Below are 17,297 nucleotides of genomic sequence, written 5' to 3'. Positions count from 1 at the left end.
ATCATATCATACATCCCTTTTAAGTATATTGGACTCTTATGACTTAAAGATGCATGTTCTTTCACCCACACGTATAACATCCTCATCTGCAACTACTATTGATTATTTGTGTACAAATTTAAATGATGTGTCATGTAGAGTACTCTCATCTGGTATTTCTGACCATGAAGCCATTCTCGCTAGGATTCCATGCAACACTGTATCATTTATATAGGAAGAATTTTCAGCAGAGCAAATGTTAATGCTTTTTTAAAAAATTTTTAAAGCATTAAAAAAATTTTAATGCTTTTTCTTCTACTACAGCTTTGGTTAATTGGAATGCAGTTGAAATGGCTCCTGACCCGTTTACTCTGTTATTTCATGTGCTATGTGACAAGATCAATCAGATTTTTCTTAAAAAGAGACTTAAAATGAAAAATAGAAAACCATTGGTCACAGCAGGCCTCAGAACTTCAGCTAAAAACCTCCGTTTTTTGGTAAGTTGTGCAAGTATACAACTAATGCAAACATTATTCTTTATTTATTTAATCAGAAATATCGTAGTCTATACAGAAAGACGATAAAAGCAGCAAAGGTTAAATATTATAGTGACCGCTTGAATGTGTCCTCAAATAGGCAGAGAGAATATTGGTCAATTATAAATGACTTTAGGCATTCTCACAAGAAAGTTTCAGAACCAGAAGTAAGACCAAATAGTTTAAATGATTATTACTGTAATATTCCTCATTTATTGCTCAAGGATGTGAATACTAGTATTGATACTTTGCATTATATTCAACAAGTGTCAGTTCAAAATTCTTTTTTCTTTTATCCTGTTAGCCTTACTGACGTTAAAGATGCAATTAAAAGCTTAAAAAACCATAAATCAGCTGGAGCTGATAGAATATCATCAAAATTACTACTCCTTTTGCCTGACTCAGCATTGAATGCCTTAGCTTCTGCCATAAACAATTCCTTTCATAATGGCATCTTTCCAGCATGTTTGAAAGAGGCAGTGGTTATCCCTCTTTATAAGAGTGGAGATTTGAGTAAGCCTTGTAATTTCCGTCCAATTTCTATATTATCTACCCTCTCCAAGATAGTTGAAAAACTTGCAAAAATCAGAATTTTTTCTTTTTTGCAACATAATTGCATTTTATCTGCACATCAGTTTGGATTTCAAACGGAAAAAGGGACTCATGACGCTGTTTTCGGCTTTTTGGAGAGTGTCTATGTGTCCTTAAATCTGGAGAGTCCGCGGCGGCAGTGTTTTGCGATTTATCCAAGGCATTTGATTGTGTAGATCATGGAATACTGCTGTCTAAGCTCAATAATTATGGCTTTAGAGGTGTGGCATTGCAATGGCTGGAATCCTATCTTTCTAATCGTACCCAAAGAGTTACAGTATCTGGATGTTTATCCGCTTTCAGATCCCTTAAAACTGGAGTACCTCAGGGTTCACTGTTAGAACCACTATTATCTTTGCTCTATGTAAATGATTTGAGTTCATTAAAACTGCAGGGCAAAGTGGTTCAGTTTGCTGATGATACCACCATTTTATGGAATCATAGAGATTCTGATAATGTTTTAGGAGCCCAGGTTTTTAAGGATCTTAAGATTTTATCGGAGTGGTGTGCTGCAAACAGGCTTGTATTTAATGTGGGCAAAACCTTTATTATGGGATTTAAGTGTGACGTTCAGGACCTTATGTTTAGTGAAAACTCCCCCTTGCAATACAAAGAAAGCTGTAAGTTCCTTGGTATTACCATTGATGGTCGCCTTCGCTTCGAAGATCATATCCTAAATCTTGCATCAAAATTATCCTCTGGATGCTTTGCAGTAAGAATGGCGGGGCATGAGCTGAGAGGGGTAGTTGCACGTTCAGTGTACTTTTCTCTTATTGACTCCCATCTTCGTTATGGCTTGCCTTTTTGGGGTTTAAGCAACAAGGGATTATTAAACATAATTTTTGTGATTCAAAAAAAGGCAGTTAGATACCTATGTTCGGCTGGGTTAAGAGATTCTTGTAAACCTCTCTTTATATCTCAAAAAATCCTAACTCTTTTTTCTCTTTTTATCTTAGAAACAGCTACTCTTATTCATAAATGACCTAAACCTCCCTCTAACACTGGTCATATGACTCGCCAGGTTAACGATTTTCCCTTACCAATCCCTACATCCTCCCTCACCAAGAACTCACTTATATACCTTAGCAAAAAAATTTACAATCATGTTCCTCTATTTATCAGACAAATTTTAGAAGTTAAGAAATTCAAAAAGAAATTAAAATCACTTTTATTATCCAGGGCATATTATAGCCTTGACGATTTTTTTAATGATACCTTTTGACCTGTGCTCTGACATCATTTTAGGGTTTTAGTTTTGTTTCCTATTAAATATTTTAATTTACTTCCTCTAAATTCTGTTTCATTGACAGCTTTACTTATTTTTTAATCAAATTTATCAAGAAGATGCTTTTATTTTTATTTTTGCAATCTGTTTTATTATAATTAATTTTGGTAATGTGTGTAAATTTTATGGTAAAATGTTTTAGATGTTATGTTTGTTTGACATTTGAAATTTAAAGTAAATTTGGAATTTTTTAGTTTTTAGGATGCTTGTACACAAGATTTTGTTTTGTAATATAGCACATTTTCGTTCTTTCTATTTCCTTATTATATTACTATTTAACACTATTAATGATAAAAGAATTATTTCCAATAAAATCTTAGTGGTACTCTGTATCTATCGAGATACTATATGTCGAGAACTTGTTACCAATTTTTTGGGCGTTCCATTTAAAATTTTTCTAAAAAAATGCTTGATGACAGAGTAAAATTGCGAGTCTTCGATATAGCTGGCTGTATTTTTGTAAGCTTAAACGTTGAATTTACGTTTCCATGATCTTGAGATAAACTTCAAAAAAATAGCACATTAAGTGATTTCGGTTTTCGAAACTCTTTGATATTTACTGATCAACCTTGGTCCCATAAATAGGATATTTTGGGGCTAAAAATTACTCCTCGCCATGGTACGCCCATCATAATTTTAATTTCGAGTTGTACATAGTTTCGATTTTATTTTAGCTTAGTCTCTGAAATTTTGAGAAAAATTATTCATTTAAAAAGAAACCTCTTTTATTATTTTAATAATTTTTGGAAGCTATGGGATTTAACGTCGTATTGTTAAAGTCCACACTAAATTAGGCAGTGTAGAAATTAGCCTTATTAAAATTGTAACTATTTTATCTTGGTATTTTATTAAAAAGAGTTAACTAAACTTTTATGCTTTTAACTAAAATACATTTCAAAAAATAGCTAGGGACAAAAAAAAATGTAATACGTAAAAGAGAAAAGGCCTATTACCTAAGTTGATATGGGCCTGTAACAAATTTTAAGGACGTACAAAACAGGCATAAGAAAAGGCTTTCGAGGCTGTTTTAGCCATATATGAAGATACATATTATGATATATATATCTCAAACAGCGCGCTTCAAACATAACGTACCTTTAAAGTACGGAAGGGATTCCTGTGTTCCAGAAAATCATAGTCTGTGATATCCCAGACAAGTTCAGAATTGTTTTATCAAGTCTCACAAAAAGAAAAATAAAATATTATTGAAGAACGAAATTTTAATTTAATTATATACGAGTATTTTCTGAGCTTAATGTGCGGCTATATTGTATAATGTTTTTTTGATATCTGATTTCTATTACTTATTTTGCAAACTGAAAACGTTATATGGGGTATGGAATGTTGATAACAGGCGTTTATTGATTTGTATTTATTTGTAATACTGATGGTTTTTTTTATTACGTTCTGCTATTGAGATTTACAGTTTTTTAACGTTGATTAATTTTTTTATAAGTATGCGATGTGTGGATTGACCAAAGCAATTTGATTAATTTAAGATAATTAATAAGATAATTAATTTAATATGGTAATACTTACGTATTTATGGTTTCGCTAATTAAATGATTACCTATATCTATTGGCATTTGACCTTGTCATCCGACCAAAATACCAAGGTTGCTTGATTGGCAAGAAAAAGAATCACTTTTACGTCCTTTTTGAAGAGTTCATAGCATTGGCCATCAATTAATATAAAGTGGCTTGTGACTAGGTACTTAACTTCGGAGTGTTAAGAGATAATTAAGAAATTGGTCACTGGCGCCCTTATTCTATGTCAGCCACAGTCATTTGAGTACTTCATGTCATAGTTGTTTTTACGATTAAGAACTTGTACGACCTCTCTCCGGCAAACAGCTAGCCTAGCACTCTTTTTAACCACCTCAATTTTTTTTTGGAGCCATAAATTAAGGAGGTGGCAAATTCTTATATTTGTCTGGACTTTTTAGTGTGTTTCTTATGCTCTAGATCGCTTCAGGTCATTTTTTTACATCTTCCAATGATTTAAATCATCTCTTTCAAGATATTTTCTGCTATCCTGGATACTGAACTAATAAACTGCCGTTAATTTCAGCTGTACGAGAACTTTGCCGAACCGTTTAACCTGCTAGAGTGCCAGTTGGCCATAATAGACTGTGCCACTTTTGCGGACGAGGATAACACCCTAGTGAAAGCCATATGGCAACAAATAATGGCCAATGAACTTAGGAAAACTTCTGGAACGGGAAACGACAGACTGAGCCAGGTTTTAAGCAAAGTGAAACTTCTTGCCCGGAGATATTTGAATTCTAATACGTGTTTTCCGTTAAGTAAGGAGTTTTTTTTCTGGTGATTTTAGGTTAATTTTTCGTGTCTTTTTTTGTGCTTAGGTTATATTGTTGGTGAACTAGAAATGGTTTCGGCGAAACTGAGGGCAAACAAGCATTTAGTTCCGGACATGCTGGTCTCCGTGGGAGTTCCTTTTGATAAACTATTGCAGGTTTACAGCCAGTAAGTTATGCGACTGATACAGTTCTTAGTATTGAATGGAGAGTGTAGTAGGTTAAGGACCTCTGCAATTCTTTTTATAATGTTCTTAGCTTGCTACACTTTCTATCCATTTTATTTAATAATCTTATTGTTTTTATTGCAGTTTAATAATACTCTCAATTAATCTCGACTTCTGGCAAACCGAGGAGAACGAGTTTCATCTGTGCGAGGCCACAGCAGCACTAATAATGTGTTTCATCAATAATTGCGATTCGTACAATAATGTCGAAAAGTAAGTGTAATTCTTCATAAATTCATGTCTCTTTAACTAATTTCTTTAGGAGGAAAATTATTGCGATATGCCAAGACACTGTTGCCACGTTACTTTCGAACTTATACAGCAAACCTCACAGTGAGAGGTTGGTGGATGATATACGGAGTATCCAAGCTCGATTATCCAGACTCTAATAGTTATTTTTATATATGTAATTAATAATTTTTTTTAGTTAAGTTAAACGTGCGTTAGAAAGTTAATATTTTGCCTTTTTTTGTAACTAAATGTTATTGTTTTAGTCCGCATGTTAATATTTAAAAAATCATTTACTTTGATGTTAAGTAGGGAAAAAAGCTATTTGTACGGTTTTGTACTCTTTACATCGTTTTTGGTAAGAAAAATACAATTTTAATAAAATCCTGTTTTAATTATGAAAAATATTCCTGGTTATTACCATAAGTTACATGTAGTCCATATCGAATCTTTCGGTTGAGGTTCTGGCCCCAACTGCACACGATAGTAATGCCTGGATGCTCCTTTCTTCCCCGCTTCCGTAAATGTAACCGTTTGCCTACAAAAAAAGACAAAAACGGATAATTTTTGTTGTAACAGCAGAGTATATTCTATGAATGTTCTTGGGCTTGTGCCTGCTTAGCAATATTCATAAAATATGTATATAACAGGTATAGTATTTGCAGATAGTTCTTCCATATTCAATTTCAATGTAATAACAGTTTTACTATAATTAAAAAAAAAAAGATACATAAGCTGTATGGAATTTTATATTAAAAGAACGTATAATATAAAATTTAGGAATCGTAAAGACAGTTAAAATTGCCATATTAATTTAATGTATCCTCCAGGGAATTCTTGTACAGAGTAATATGCCTTCTTTATCAACGGGGCTTTTATTGAATTTTTGAATTTTCAGATGCTTAAATTTTTACAGTGGTTTAGTAAATCATTAAAGGCTCTTTTGAAAGAAGGTGGATTGGTTACTACGATATAAAAATAAATTCTGTCTTTGCCTGGTGGTGGAGGAGAGCAAATGTCAACTGGTTTCTGTTTTTATATACGAACATAAGACATTTCAGTGTACACGTTCGGCGGTTGAAAAATTTCGAATATGATTTTTGCGTAATGTGTAAGAAGGAAACGGAGTAGAGCGAGAACAAACTTGGCTCCACCCTGGGCGGCTATCGCGTCGTCGTTGCGCTTATCAGTCCGGTTAAAGTTCGGTTGCAATTCCTCGCATACCTACAATGTTTGTTATATGTACGTGTTAGCCGATCATGTTTACAATTTATTTCAACCTTTGGTACGAAAACGGACACAGTAATAAAATAAAAATGGTTTTCACTGTTGATCAAAAGATTAATATCATTAAATGATATTGTCATGCGGATAGTGCAGAAGAAGTTCTCGGCCGTTTTATATTTGCATATCCTGATCAGCAAGTCCCTACTGCTAAAACAATTTATAATATCTGGTTACATAAGTTTGAGGAGTCGGGATGTGTAAATCGGTGTGCAAAATGTTCTAGTGGCGATCAGGAACTTCGTCGAACACCTGACGCTAGGATTGAAAAGGAGGTCAAGGTGTGTGCTTTTGTGGAAGTAAGTGAACCTTGTTCTAGCTCCCAAATTTCTGAAGAACTTGATATTCCAAGTCGTACAGTGCGTGATATTTTGAAAAGAAATAAGTACAAAGCCTATAAAATTAAAAACACTTATTTTGAAATTTTTCCAGAAGATCAAATAAAACGCTTGGAGTTTTGTGAAACCTTAAGAGAAAAAATTGATCAAAATTACGACTTTACAAGTAATATTTTATTTACAGACGAGTCATCTTTTTCTCTTCTAGGTCGACATAATTCTTCAGTCGTGAGATATTGGTCTCGGGAAAATCTACATTTGAGTGTATCATTACGAACTCAACACCCGCAAAAGGTAAATGTTTGGGCTGGTATTTTAGCCAATCACATTGTAGGGCCTTTTTTTTATTGATGGTACCTTAAACTCTGAGAGATATTTATTTTTATTGCAACAAAATATTATACCCGCTGTACGAGACTTGGATGTTAATTTTGAGGAAATTTGGTTTTAACAAGACGGATGTCCCGCTCACAACGCTAGACAAGTGCGGGACTATTTAACAAACACCTTTCCTGAACGGCTTATTTCCACAAGAGGTACCATACCATGGCCTCCGCGATCTCCAGATCTGACGCCTTGCGACTACTTCTTATGGGGCTATTTGACGGAAATTCTTTACCAACACCGACACGAAAGAGCCGTTAATTTGGACGAATTGCGACTTAGAATTATTAATATTTCTAGGTCCATTACACCTGAAATGTTAGCCAATGTACGTAGAGAATTTTACGACAGGTTGGGATACTGTGAAGCCCAACAAGGAGGTGTATTTTTTTTTTACAAATTTCTTTATTTTCAAACATATTACAATCATATCTTTACAAAACCAAAATCCTTAAAACAGTGCCAATGCACTGGTACCAAGGATATGTAACGTTCAGAGTGTACAACAATCTTAACCATATATACAGATATATTAAATATACTATAAACCTTTCAAAGAAAAAAAAGAAAACGAAACAAATCAAAATCCCTGACGATGTCAATTACATCACTACCCTTATAAATCCAATTAAATACCTACAATAAGTGTAATTTTAGATATTTTTCTTTAAGTATATTTATAGCAACCAAGCAAAACGAAAAAATAAAAAAAAAAGAAAAACTATTCTAATATGACTTAAAAGTTTCGCTGTGAATTTTTCAACCGAGTCCATGTTCTTAATGACTACTGGAAGACTATTATACACTATTATAGCCTGATAAACTGGATTACGTAAATCTACATTAGTCCTGATATTATTGTCCCAATAGATGTCACGTTGAGCCCTGGTATAATGATCGTGAATATTTTCAGTAGAGACCATTCTCACATTAGTCTTTTGGATGTTATTAGTTACTTTAAACATATATTTGCCCTGTTCAAATATAAGTAACTCTCTCAGCATTAAGACACCCAACCCTCTATGTAGGTCCACAGTGCTTGTACGCCAATCAATTTTAAATAATCCCTTTAATATTTTATTTTGCAATACATGCATTTTACTAAAATCCACCTGACCACAAGAGCCCCACAAAGGAAGAAGGTATCTAAAATGCGACAAAAAAAAGGAATTGTAAATATGCATCTTGCTTTTAAACGTTAAATAGTCTCTAACCCTGTATATAGCTCCTAGCATTGGTATAATTTTATTAGTTAAGTTAGTATTTAAGTTATTATTTAAGTTAGCATTAAGTGCTCTTTCCAGTTCAAGTTATCATCTATGATTAGCCCTAAATATTTAATGTGTGACACTTTTTCAATTAAAATATTGTTTATTTTTACTACCGGATTTCTAGAAACTTTGTTTTTTTGTTTAAAAAATAGATAATTAGTTTTAAGAATATTAATTTTTAATTTATTGCACAGTAACCATTTGGAATATTTTTCAAGATCTGTGTTTGAACACCTTATTAAATAATCCATTTAATTAGAATTATTATTTTGTTTAAGAGTTATTTTTCATTTTATTTTAGAATATTGTATTTAGTTTTCATCAAAGGTTTTTAAGATTTGAGCATATTAAAGTTGTTTTTTTGACTTGCGATTATGAGCACGTTAAAAAACAACAGAAATGTTTATCTTTCGTGTGCGCGTAAAATTCCAATACTTGATTCGAGGCTAACCTCCCCATCTCCAAGCGCTTGCTAAACATCACTGCGAGTACGAGTAAGCCGAAATTAAATTCACATTGCGAGCGGTACGGAGAATCCGCGTCGCTATCGGTGGGAGGTTACCGATGCAGTCGTTCTCTGTCTACTCTCTATCTATTAGGTCTAATACATTAAAACTCAATCCGTAAGATTCAACTCGCCAAACGTGTATATAATGAAGATACAGTTAGGAATTTAAACTGCTTTAAAAGATACATGTCTTTATACTCCTGGTAAGAGTTGAATAGCATTAGTTTGAGTTGCTATTTGCCAATCAGTTGAGACACTGCAAAACAGAATGGTCCACAATATGATTTCTCCAGTTTACCAGATTGTCTAAAATGAACCATAACAGCCTTATATTATTTCTGACTTCTATTCCATTTTGTATACACCACCTGCCAATTTCTGAAGTCACTGTCTTTATTTGCTCTTTTTGTTTTATGAGGAAAAATCTGTAAGGTTGCAAACAATGAAATCTGCAGCTATTATTGTACAAAGTAAATCATTTATTTACAATAGGAATAGAGTCGGTCTTGTGGTACTCTTCTTGGAGTGTGTTCACTCATTCATATTGCAGAATTTTACTCTCTTTCTGCGATTTCTCGAATAGACAGCAAGGCAGGTATGTGCGACACCTTTTTTCTTATAGCACCTCGAGATTAACACTATCGAAAGGTGATTCACGTTCATAGGTGGTTTTGATTTGTTTGATTGATTGAGTACTTAATGTAAGATATTACTTTTTGAACTGCAATAGATGTAGACTTATTCTCTGACTTTTACTTTAAAATGTTGTTGTTTTCCATACAATTTTCATGTATTTTAAGCAGTTTCTCCATTAGTTTTGACATTAGAATTAGTAAGATAAGGCTGTAATTATTTATTTCTGGTTTGTCCCCTCCCTCATGCAGAGGTACTACCTAAGCAAAAGCAAACCTTCACTTCCATTATAGGGGCTATCAAACTACCACAGTCCAAGAGTCAGGTGGCTCTTGGACCTTGATGGGACAAAACTGCCCCTAACTCAGAGACTTCTTGTACAAGTACAAAACGTTCTCATATCATTATATTGGCTAAGAAATGCTCGATCTTTGGCTGTAACCCTTTTAAAAAAATCCCTATTATTTCAAAAAAAGTGAAAATGTGCAAAAAAAAAATTTGCCAAAAATAGTTCAAACAAAACATTTCTAAATACCCAAATCCTTAACACAGGAGAACATTTTTTAGCTTCAAATTCATTGCCAGGAACCGCTCTATATTAATGCAAAAAAAAATATTTGAATTGAGTCTCAAGTTATAACCAAAAATGTCCTGTATGGCAAAATTAGTTGACAAAACGAGTTCTAATTAAGGAAGATTCTGGGATTCAAAAAACATTCTAATAATTGATTGCTTACTTTATCAATGGCACCTTTTAACTCCAACATACTTTTATCCGAACCGACGTTCAACGGAATAAAAGCCACCAAACTGTAATCTTCAATCAAACCCACAATGGCCCTATTAAGTTTCTTGTACTTCCGGGTAAACTGGCCATCGTCCAGTAGTTCTAGAAGACGCTCCAGATCCAGCACATCTGTGTAAAAATCTAAACCAAACTCCAGCTTAGATGAGTTTCTTTTTAGTAAATCCGCCTAAAACGGTAAAATCATGTAGGAATTCGAAAGTTATGGCAAAAGTAAGCAAAAATCACCTACCTTACTTAAAACATTAACATGAGGCAAAGCAATTTGCATCATGGTAGACAAAGACAGAAGTAGGGTTGATATAAACTTAGTAGGGTCTGAACAGTAATGAGAATCCACCAAGTGTACAGCACAAAGATGATAGCTGAGCTTTTCCAGTTTGGCAAAAATATTTTTTATGGAAGAATGATGGGTATACAGCTCCACCTGACCGGGCATATCGAATATCAGATAACTATCTTTTATTTGCACTAGCTGGCTTAACAGCCAGTCAAAGTTTTCCTCCAAGTATTCCATGCAGTACATTAGTGCCCCATTTGGACCTGAAATTTATTTATTTTAAACATTTACGCAATTAATAATAAAAATATTTATTTGTGCTAGTACAACTTATGGATTATACAGTTTGTTGACAGCTGTTTAAACAAAAACACAAAAAAACTAGTAAATGTAGACTAAAATTTGAAGTAGATTAGCCTTTGGCTAGACTTCGCCTATGTACACTATTGAAAAGTACAAACCCATTATTTATTTAAAATAATTTTTACAGTATTCATATAGTACCACACAAAAGGATCATAAGACAGCAAACCTGATATGATTATTATGATCCTTTTTAAAAAACGAAAATGTACAATAGATTGTTCAAACTCAAAGGTTATTAATAATATAATAATTTGCACTTCTTAGCAGGTACATATTTCTTTGGTGCTTTGGTACAACAAAAAAAACAAAGTTATTACCAAAAAAAAATCCAAAAATAAAAAATAAACAAAAGCCATTTAGCCAAATTTAAGAGGTTACAAAAACATATTATCAGGTATTTAAAAATATACGTCTATGGAAACTTCGGAAAACACAAAGCTTTAATTTTTTTAAACAACTGGGTATTCTCCTAATTGATCTCCTAAAAATTGAAGCATGATGAGGAAGTGGAGAAATTAACCTCTTAAAACAGAAGTTCAGAGAGTGAACATCAGTTCTAAACTTTACTTTATTGTACAAGTATGAAGGAGTCTTATTAATAATTGTTAAACGAAAAAGGCGAGAGCTATGTAATTTTACTCCCTGCCAAAAATATCTAACCAACCAGTGTCTTTTAATTTATAGCTTACAGATACAGAGTCAAATTTTTTGATACCATAAATATTTCTAAGAGAAGATTTTTGCTCTCTTTGAATATGATTTTTTTTTAAATTTGGTTAAACAAGCACCATAGGCCACATCACAAAAGTGTTAAAGAGGGACAATAGTCAATACCAAACTATCTGTCAACAAAATTTTTAATTTATGATTTAATATATTTGGCACAGCATTTTTAAGTTTGTATAAGCTTTTTTTAGCGAATTAGTGACATGTTCGGAGAAACGAAGATCGTTATCTAATATTAAACCTAAGTTTCGGGTACATTGGACAACCGATTCCCATAAATTGATATATCAATTAGAGCCTCTAATTTTTTTTTTAATTTTACCAAATAACACAGTTTGGCATTTTGCTGGAATCAAAAGGTCATATTTTACAGAAAATTCAGCTAAAGAATTTAAATCATTATTAATTAAAGTATTCACCATACAAACATTATTTCAATCAAAATTAAATCTAAGCTGAGTGTCATCAGCATCTTGGTATGACTTATTGTACTCAATATATTTTGTTATATCACCAATATACAAACAGAACAGCCAGGGCCCAAGCTCTGACCTTTGTGGTACACCACATAACACCTCTTTCTAACCGACCCTTATTCATTGTAACATACTGAGTTCTGTTGTTTAAATATTCTTGAATAAGTGAAAAGGCTAAATAGTGTAATTTGGAAAAAAGCAATGTATGCTTAATTTTATCAAAGGCCTTTGAATGATTCAGCAAAATCAGGCAATCACCCATGTTAAAGTCCCTTACAATATCATCCATTATTTAAGTAGTACAACCATTTCCATAGTACAACCAGGCCTGGATTACCCATGGGGCTAAAGGGGCTGGAGCCCCGGGCCCCGTCATTCAGAGGGACCCCTCTGAATGACAAGGTAGCTTTTTACGTGCCATGTTTTGCACACTCTTTAAATTTAGTTGGAGAATGTGCTGTTGACAATTGCCTTGATGCTACAAAGTTTTTTAATTTTTTGCAAAAATTGTATGCTTTTTTTGGGTCCTCCACGCATCGATGGCATTTGCTTTTAGATAATATTGGCAAAAACCTTACTGTCAAGTAGTTAAGTACCACTCGTTGGAGCTGTAGAGAAGATGCAGCAAAAGCGTTAGTAACAAGCTATGTCCAAATAAACAGCTGCTTAAAAATGATGTCGGATGATCCATCAGAAAAAAAAGACACCAAGTTAGAAGCCATGGGACTTTCTAAACAAATGATAAAAATGGAGACTCTTGTAATGGCTACCTTTTGGAGCAAAATTTTAAGACTTTTTGGGGAAGCTTCCAATATACTTCAAAAGCCAGGTCTAGATTTGTTGTTTGGTGAAAACATTTTAAAAGGGCTAATCAGAAGTGTTTCCTGTTTCTGAGACCAATTTGACTTGTTTGAAGAAGAAGCCAAACGTTTACTACCACAGGAAGAATATGAGTATTCTACTGGTAGGTCAAAGCGACAAAAAAAAATATCCGGACGGTAAAAATGAAATATTATTGAATGAAAGAGAATTATTTCGCACGCAGTCATTTTTAGTAATAGTAGATAAGCTGGTCAATGAATTAGAACGACGGTGTAATGCATATTCAGATCTTGTTAAGTTGTTTGGTTTGATTTCAAAACTTAGCTCTAATGTATGTTTATCTAAATCAGAAGTTGAAAAGTTTTCTGCAAAAGTAATAAGCGTGTACGCAGATGACCTAAATATTAATTTAACAGATGAGCTGGTATTTTTCTCGGAACTTCTTAAAACCTCTTCCGAAAAAATATGCAATCCACTTGATCTTTTAAGATATATTTTAGAACCCCAATTAATTGACACGTTTCCTAACGTATATACGCTTTTGAAAATTTATCTATCGATACCAATCCAGATACCAGCAAATTGTGAGTCTGAATGTTCCTTTTCCAAGCTAGTTTATATAAAAAATAAATATAGAGCCACAATGCAGGAGGAACGTCTGTCTTCTTTAACATTAATGTGTATAGAAAGGGACGTTTTGAAGGATTTAGAGTTTAATGACGTAATAGAAGATTTTGTAAAACTGAAATTATGAAAAAAGGTATTTTATTTATTTATTTATTTATTCATCAACGTATATAACATTTCAAGTACTTATTAATAATTAACAGTAGTCTTAAGTAAAAACTATAATACTAATAAACAATACTGTACTAAACATAATCCAAAGAGTGGGAGTAGGGCACTATCCCAAGATAGTTGCCCTAGCTGACGACTTAAATTTATTTAAAGATGTACTGAAAAAATCAAGATCTTTTGCAAATCTATTCACTGTAGAAGCTATTCTATTTATAGGACTGTTTAGTAGATAGGATGTTCTGCAAAAGGGAATGTGGAGAAGCGCCTGACCTCGTGTTGTGTAAGAAGATACATGCAAAGAGAAAAGGCACAGACATTCCGGACTTCTAACAATACCATTCAGAACCTTAAACGCAAAGCAAACATCAAAGAACTGCCTTCTACTTGATAAGGAGTTTATGCTCAGGTAGGACATGGTCTCTGAACAGGTAAGATCCAGGCCTGACTTCATAAGAGTATATCTGGCAAACCTGATAAACTTGTGCTGGATATTTTCAAGCCTCTCAATGTGAATCAGAAAATGAGGTGACCAAACAATATTGGAGAATTCGAGAAGAGATCTCACCAGGCAAATATATAGTGTCTTCAATGCTGACACATTAGTAAAGTCTTTGCAAGATCTTTTGATAAAACCAAGCAGTTTATTAGCTCTATTTACAGTATTTTCGAAGTGGTGGGAGAAAGTAAGACTCGGGTCCCGAAAGACACCCAAATCCTTGACTGAGTCAAGCTCCTTCAAGGGGATACCATCAATAACATATTGACAAGGAGGGGAGACCCTTAAACGAGTAAACCTCATAAACCCACATTTCCTAACATTCAATGACATTTCATTCGACTTACACCAGGAAAACACTCTGTTTATATCTCTCTGAAGCACCAACTGATCCTGAGAGGAGGAAATCCGCCGAAAAATTTTCAAATCATCAGCGAAGAGCAAAAACTCAGACTCCAGTAGGGAGCCGAGGTGATTGATAAAGAGACTGAATAACAATGGTCCCAAATGGGAGCCCTGAGGGACCCCTGAAGTTGTCAAAAATGGGTTGGACAAAAAACCACCAATTTTAACACGCTGCTCTCTATCCATCAGATAAGACTTGATCCAAAGTAAAAGAGATCCGCTGATGCCGAGATCTGAAATATGAGAGATAAGAATATTATGGTTGACCCTATCGAAGGCCTTACTAAAGTCCGTGTATATCGCATGTGTTTCATTACCGTCGGCAAAAGATTTGAAGATATAGTTGCTAAAAACAAACAAGTTTGTATCCACAGAACGACCTCTGGTGAATCCATGCTGCTGATCTCCAATTATTTCCTGAAATGTGCCAGATAGAACCACCTCTACACAGTGCTCGAACAGCTTAGGAATTGCCGAGAGGATACTAATGGGACGATAGTTAGTTATGTCACTCTTATTCCCAGATTTATAAATAGGACATACATGAGATAGCTTCCAGTTCTCTGGAAAAGTTCCAGAAGTTAGGGACAAATTGAAAATATGAAAAAGTGGAAGGAAAAGGGAATGGCTGCATTCTTTCAAAAGCCTGTTTGGAATTCCATCGGGACCCGCTCCCTTTCTGCTGTCCAGTTTAGCTAATGCTGTTTCAATTGTAGTAGCACTAAGGAACACGTGGTTGATATGGTTAAATTTACATGAGGTATCGAGACCGTCAGAGGCATTAGAAGGGTTAGTATTCTTGTTAAATACAGATAAAAAGTGGGTGGCAAAGAGTTTATTTTAATATTCCTATTTTCAAAAAAACTGTTTCTTTTATATAAGTAATATGTATGTAGTGTTATAAATAATATTTTTTGCATTTTATTTATAAGGGGCTCCTTGATCCTTTATTAGCCCTGAGCCCCATAAAACCTTAATTCGGCCATGAGTACAACCATATCCAGGATGAAATCCAGATTGCCGATCTGGCAATATACCAAACTTATCCATATGATCTCTAATTTGCAAACACAAATTTTTTTCTAATACCTTAAAGAATGGAGGCAAAATAGAAATAGGTCTTATTAGAATATGAACTACAGTTGTTTTCTGTGGTAAAGTTAACACCTTAGCCCAATTCCATTAATTGGTGAAAGTGGTTAATAGGTATATAGAAAAATATCTAATAGATAGTCATTTAATAAGGTCATTGTAATGAGTGACTATTAACTTTTATGTACCAACTTGCCAGAATCACAACCAATTCATCCTGCATGTTCCATACTGTAGAACCTTATTTACTTTATTGCCCAGTCAATAGAATCTGGTCCACTGCTAATAAGAAAATTGTACTATCCTAGATTTACATTTATTATTATTGGAACTTGGATTTAAACTTAAAATGTATTTTACAAAAAAAAAAATTATATATGTTATTTAAGCAATAATTTTATAGCTAAGGCAGTTTTTACCTAATTTATAAGACTCCATGACATCTTCCACTGTAATAAGCTGCATGACATCAATTTTAGGACTATAGTTCATATTTTCATTGGCCGGATCTAAATTGATAACTTCCACTTGCCTACTCAGTTTTTCCTTGTAAAAAGTATAAACTTTGCCACAGTAAGTAGTTTTCCCACTTCCCGGTGGGCCTATAACTACTTGCCCAAAGTAGCTCTGGGCCACCTTAGTGTTTTTTACTAGAGCCATAATAAACTTAATTATGCCTTATAGTGCTGAATCGCCTTAACAATAAGTTTTATATGGGCCACTCTGTAACTCTTTAAAGTTAAAGAAATAACTAGGGGTTTCTTAATATCTAACTGCTCAGCAATATATCTGACCGCAGCCTCAACTTCAATGCTATCAGCCCCTAGTAATGACCGGATATTGTAAACCGGATCCTCAGCTATCACTCCGTTTTGCACTTGTTCAGTTTCCACTGAGTAAAGATTACCGATTTTACCAAATTGCGTTATGATATAATTAATTTTATTCGTGAAGTAACTAATAACGAATTCGGTGTGAGTATTATCGATATTAGCGGCGAATATTTTTGTGCTTAATGGGGTTTCTTTAGAAATATTCACTGAACTGAGGTTTTCGGTTAGATCCATTATTTAAAGGCAGGCCATAGGGCTCCGTATTATTTAGGAAGGGCCTCTGGTAATCGTGCGTTAACAAAAATGACTTAAACAGGATTTTTTTTTGTTAAAAGCGATAAACAAAACAAAACAAGAAAATATTCGAAAGTTAGGTTATATTCGAAATGACTATCGTATCGTATTCAGCAATCAAAATCGAGAACGCAGCATATGTCGGTTGCCAACAACCTATGTATAGTCCGCGCTTGCTCTTACTTAATCAATATAATGCCCATAACTCCTGAAATTCCCAAGCGATTTTAAGATTTTTGTATCCAGATATTAACAATGAATAACTAAATTATGTCGGACAAACCAAGGTTTCGTTGTGAAAATTAATTAAATAGTCAAATCA

The 17,297-nt window shown here is 33.7% G+C and overlaps 2 protein-coding genes across 2 annotated transcripts in view; one reads left to right on the top strand and one right to left on the bottom strand.

Moving 5' to 3' along the window:
- Positions 1–5,548, top strand: part of LOC126733575 (nuclear pore complex protein Nup155) — a 27,297-nt gene extending 21,749 nt beyond the window's left edge. The window contains exons 16-19 of the mRNA XM_050436926.1: positions 4,463–4,697; positions 4,758–4,878; positions 5,021–5,149; positions 5,199–5,548. Of these exons, the coding sequence (XP_050292883.1) occupies positions 4,463–4,697; positions 4,758–4,878; positions 5,021–5,149; positions 5,199–5,325 (612 nt within the window). The 3' untranslated portion in view covers positions 5,326–5,548. The remainder of the gene's footprint in view (positions 1–4,462; positions 4,698–4,757; positions 4,879–5,020; positions 5,150–5,198) is intronic.
- On the bottom strand, positions 5,538–17,297 carry LOC126733596 (GPN-loop GTPase 2). The gene is made up of 4 exons (XM_050436949.1): positions 16,268–17,297; positions 10,620–10,930; positions 10,320–10,556; positions 5,538–5,702 (listed from the first exon to the last, which is right to left on the bottom strand). The coding sequence occupies exons 1-4, from the start codon at positions 16,506–16,508 to the stop codon at positions 5,592–5,594; spliced, it is 900 nt and encodes a 299-aa protein (XP_050292906.1). The 5' UTR covers positions 16,509–17,297; the 3' UTR covers positions 5,538–5,591.

Source organism: Anthonomus grandis, chromosome 1 (assembly GCF_022605725.1).
Source record: "Anthonomus grandis grandis chromosome 1, icAntGran1.3, whole genome shotgun sequence".
In the NCBI taxonomy this organism is placed as follows: domain Eukaryota; kingdom Metazoa; phylum Arthropoda; class Insecta; order Coleoptera; family Curculionidae; genus Anthonomus; species Anthonomus grandis.
Note: the sequence above shows the minus strand (reverse complement) of the source record. Positions and strands in the feature narration are given on the sequence as shown.

What these genes read in the sequence shown, in the direction of transcription:
- LOC126733596 (XM_050436949.1), bottom strand. Translation starts at nt 16,508, where the DNA reads ATGGCTCTAGTAAAAAACACTAAGGTGGCCCAGAGCTACTTTGGGCAA. An exon ending in ATGTTAATGTTTTAAGTAAG is followed by an intron (nt 10,557 to 10,619) that starts GTAGGTGATTTT and finishes TTACCGTTTTAG; the next exon opens with GCGGATTTACTAAAAAGAAA. An exon ending in TAAAAGGTGCCATTGATAAA is followed by an intron (nt 5,703 to 10,319) that starts GTAAGCAATCAA and finishes CTTTTTTTGTAG; the next exon opens with GCAAACGGTTACATTTACGG.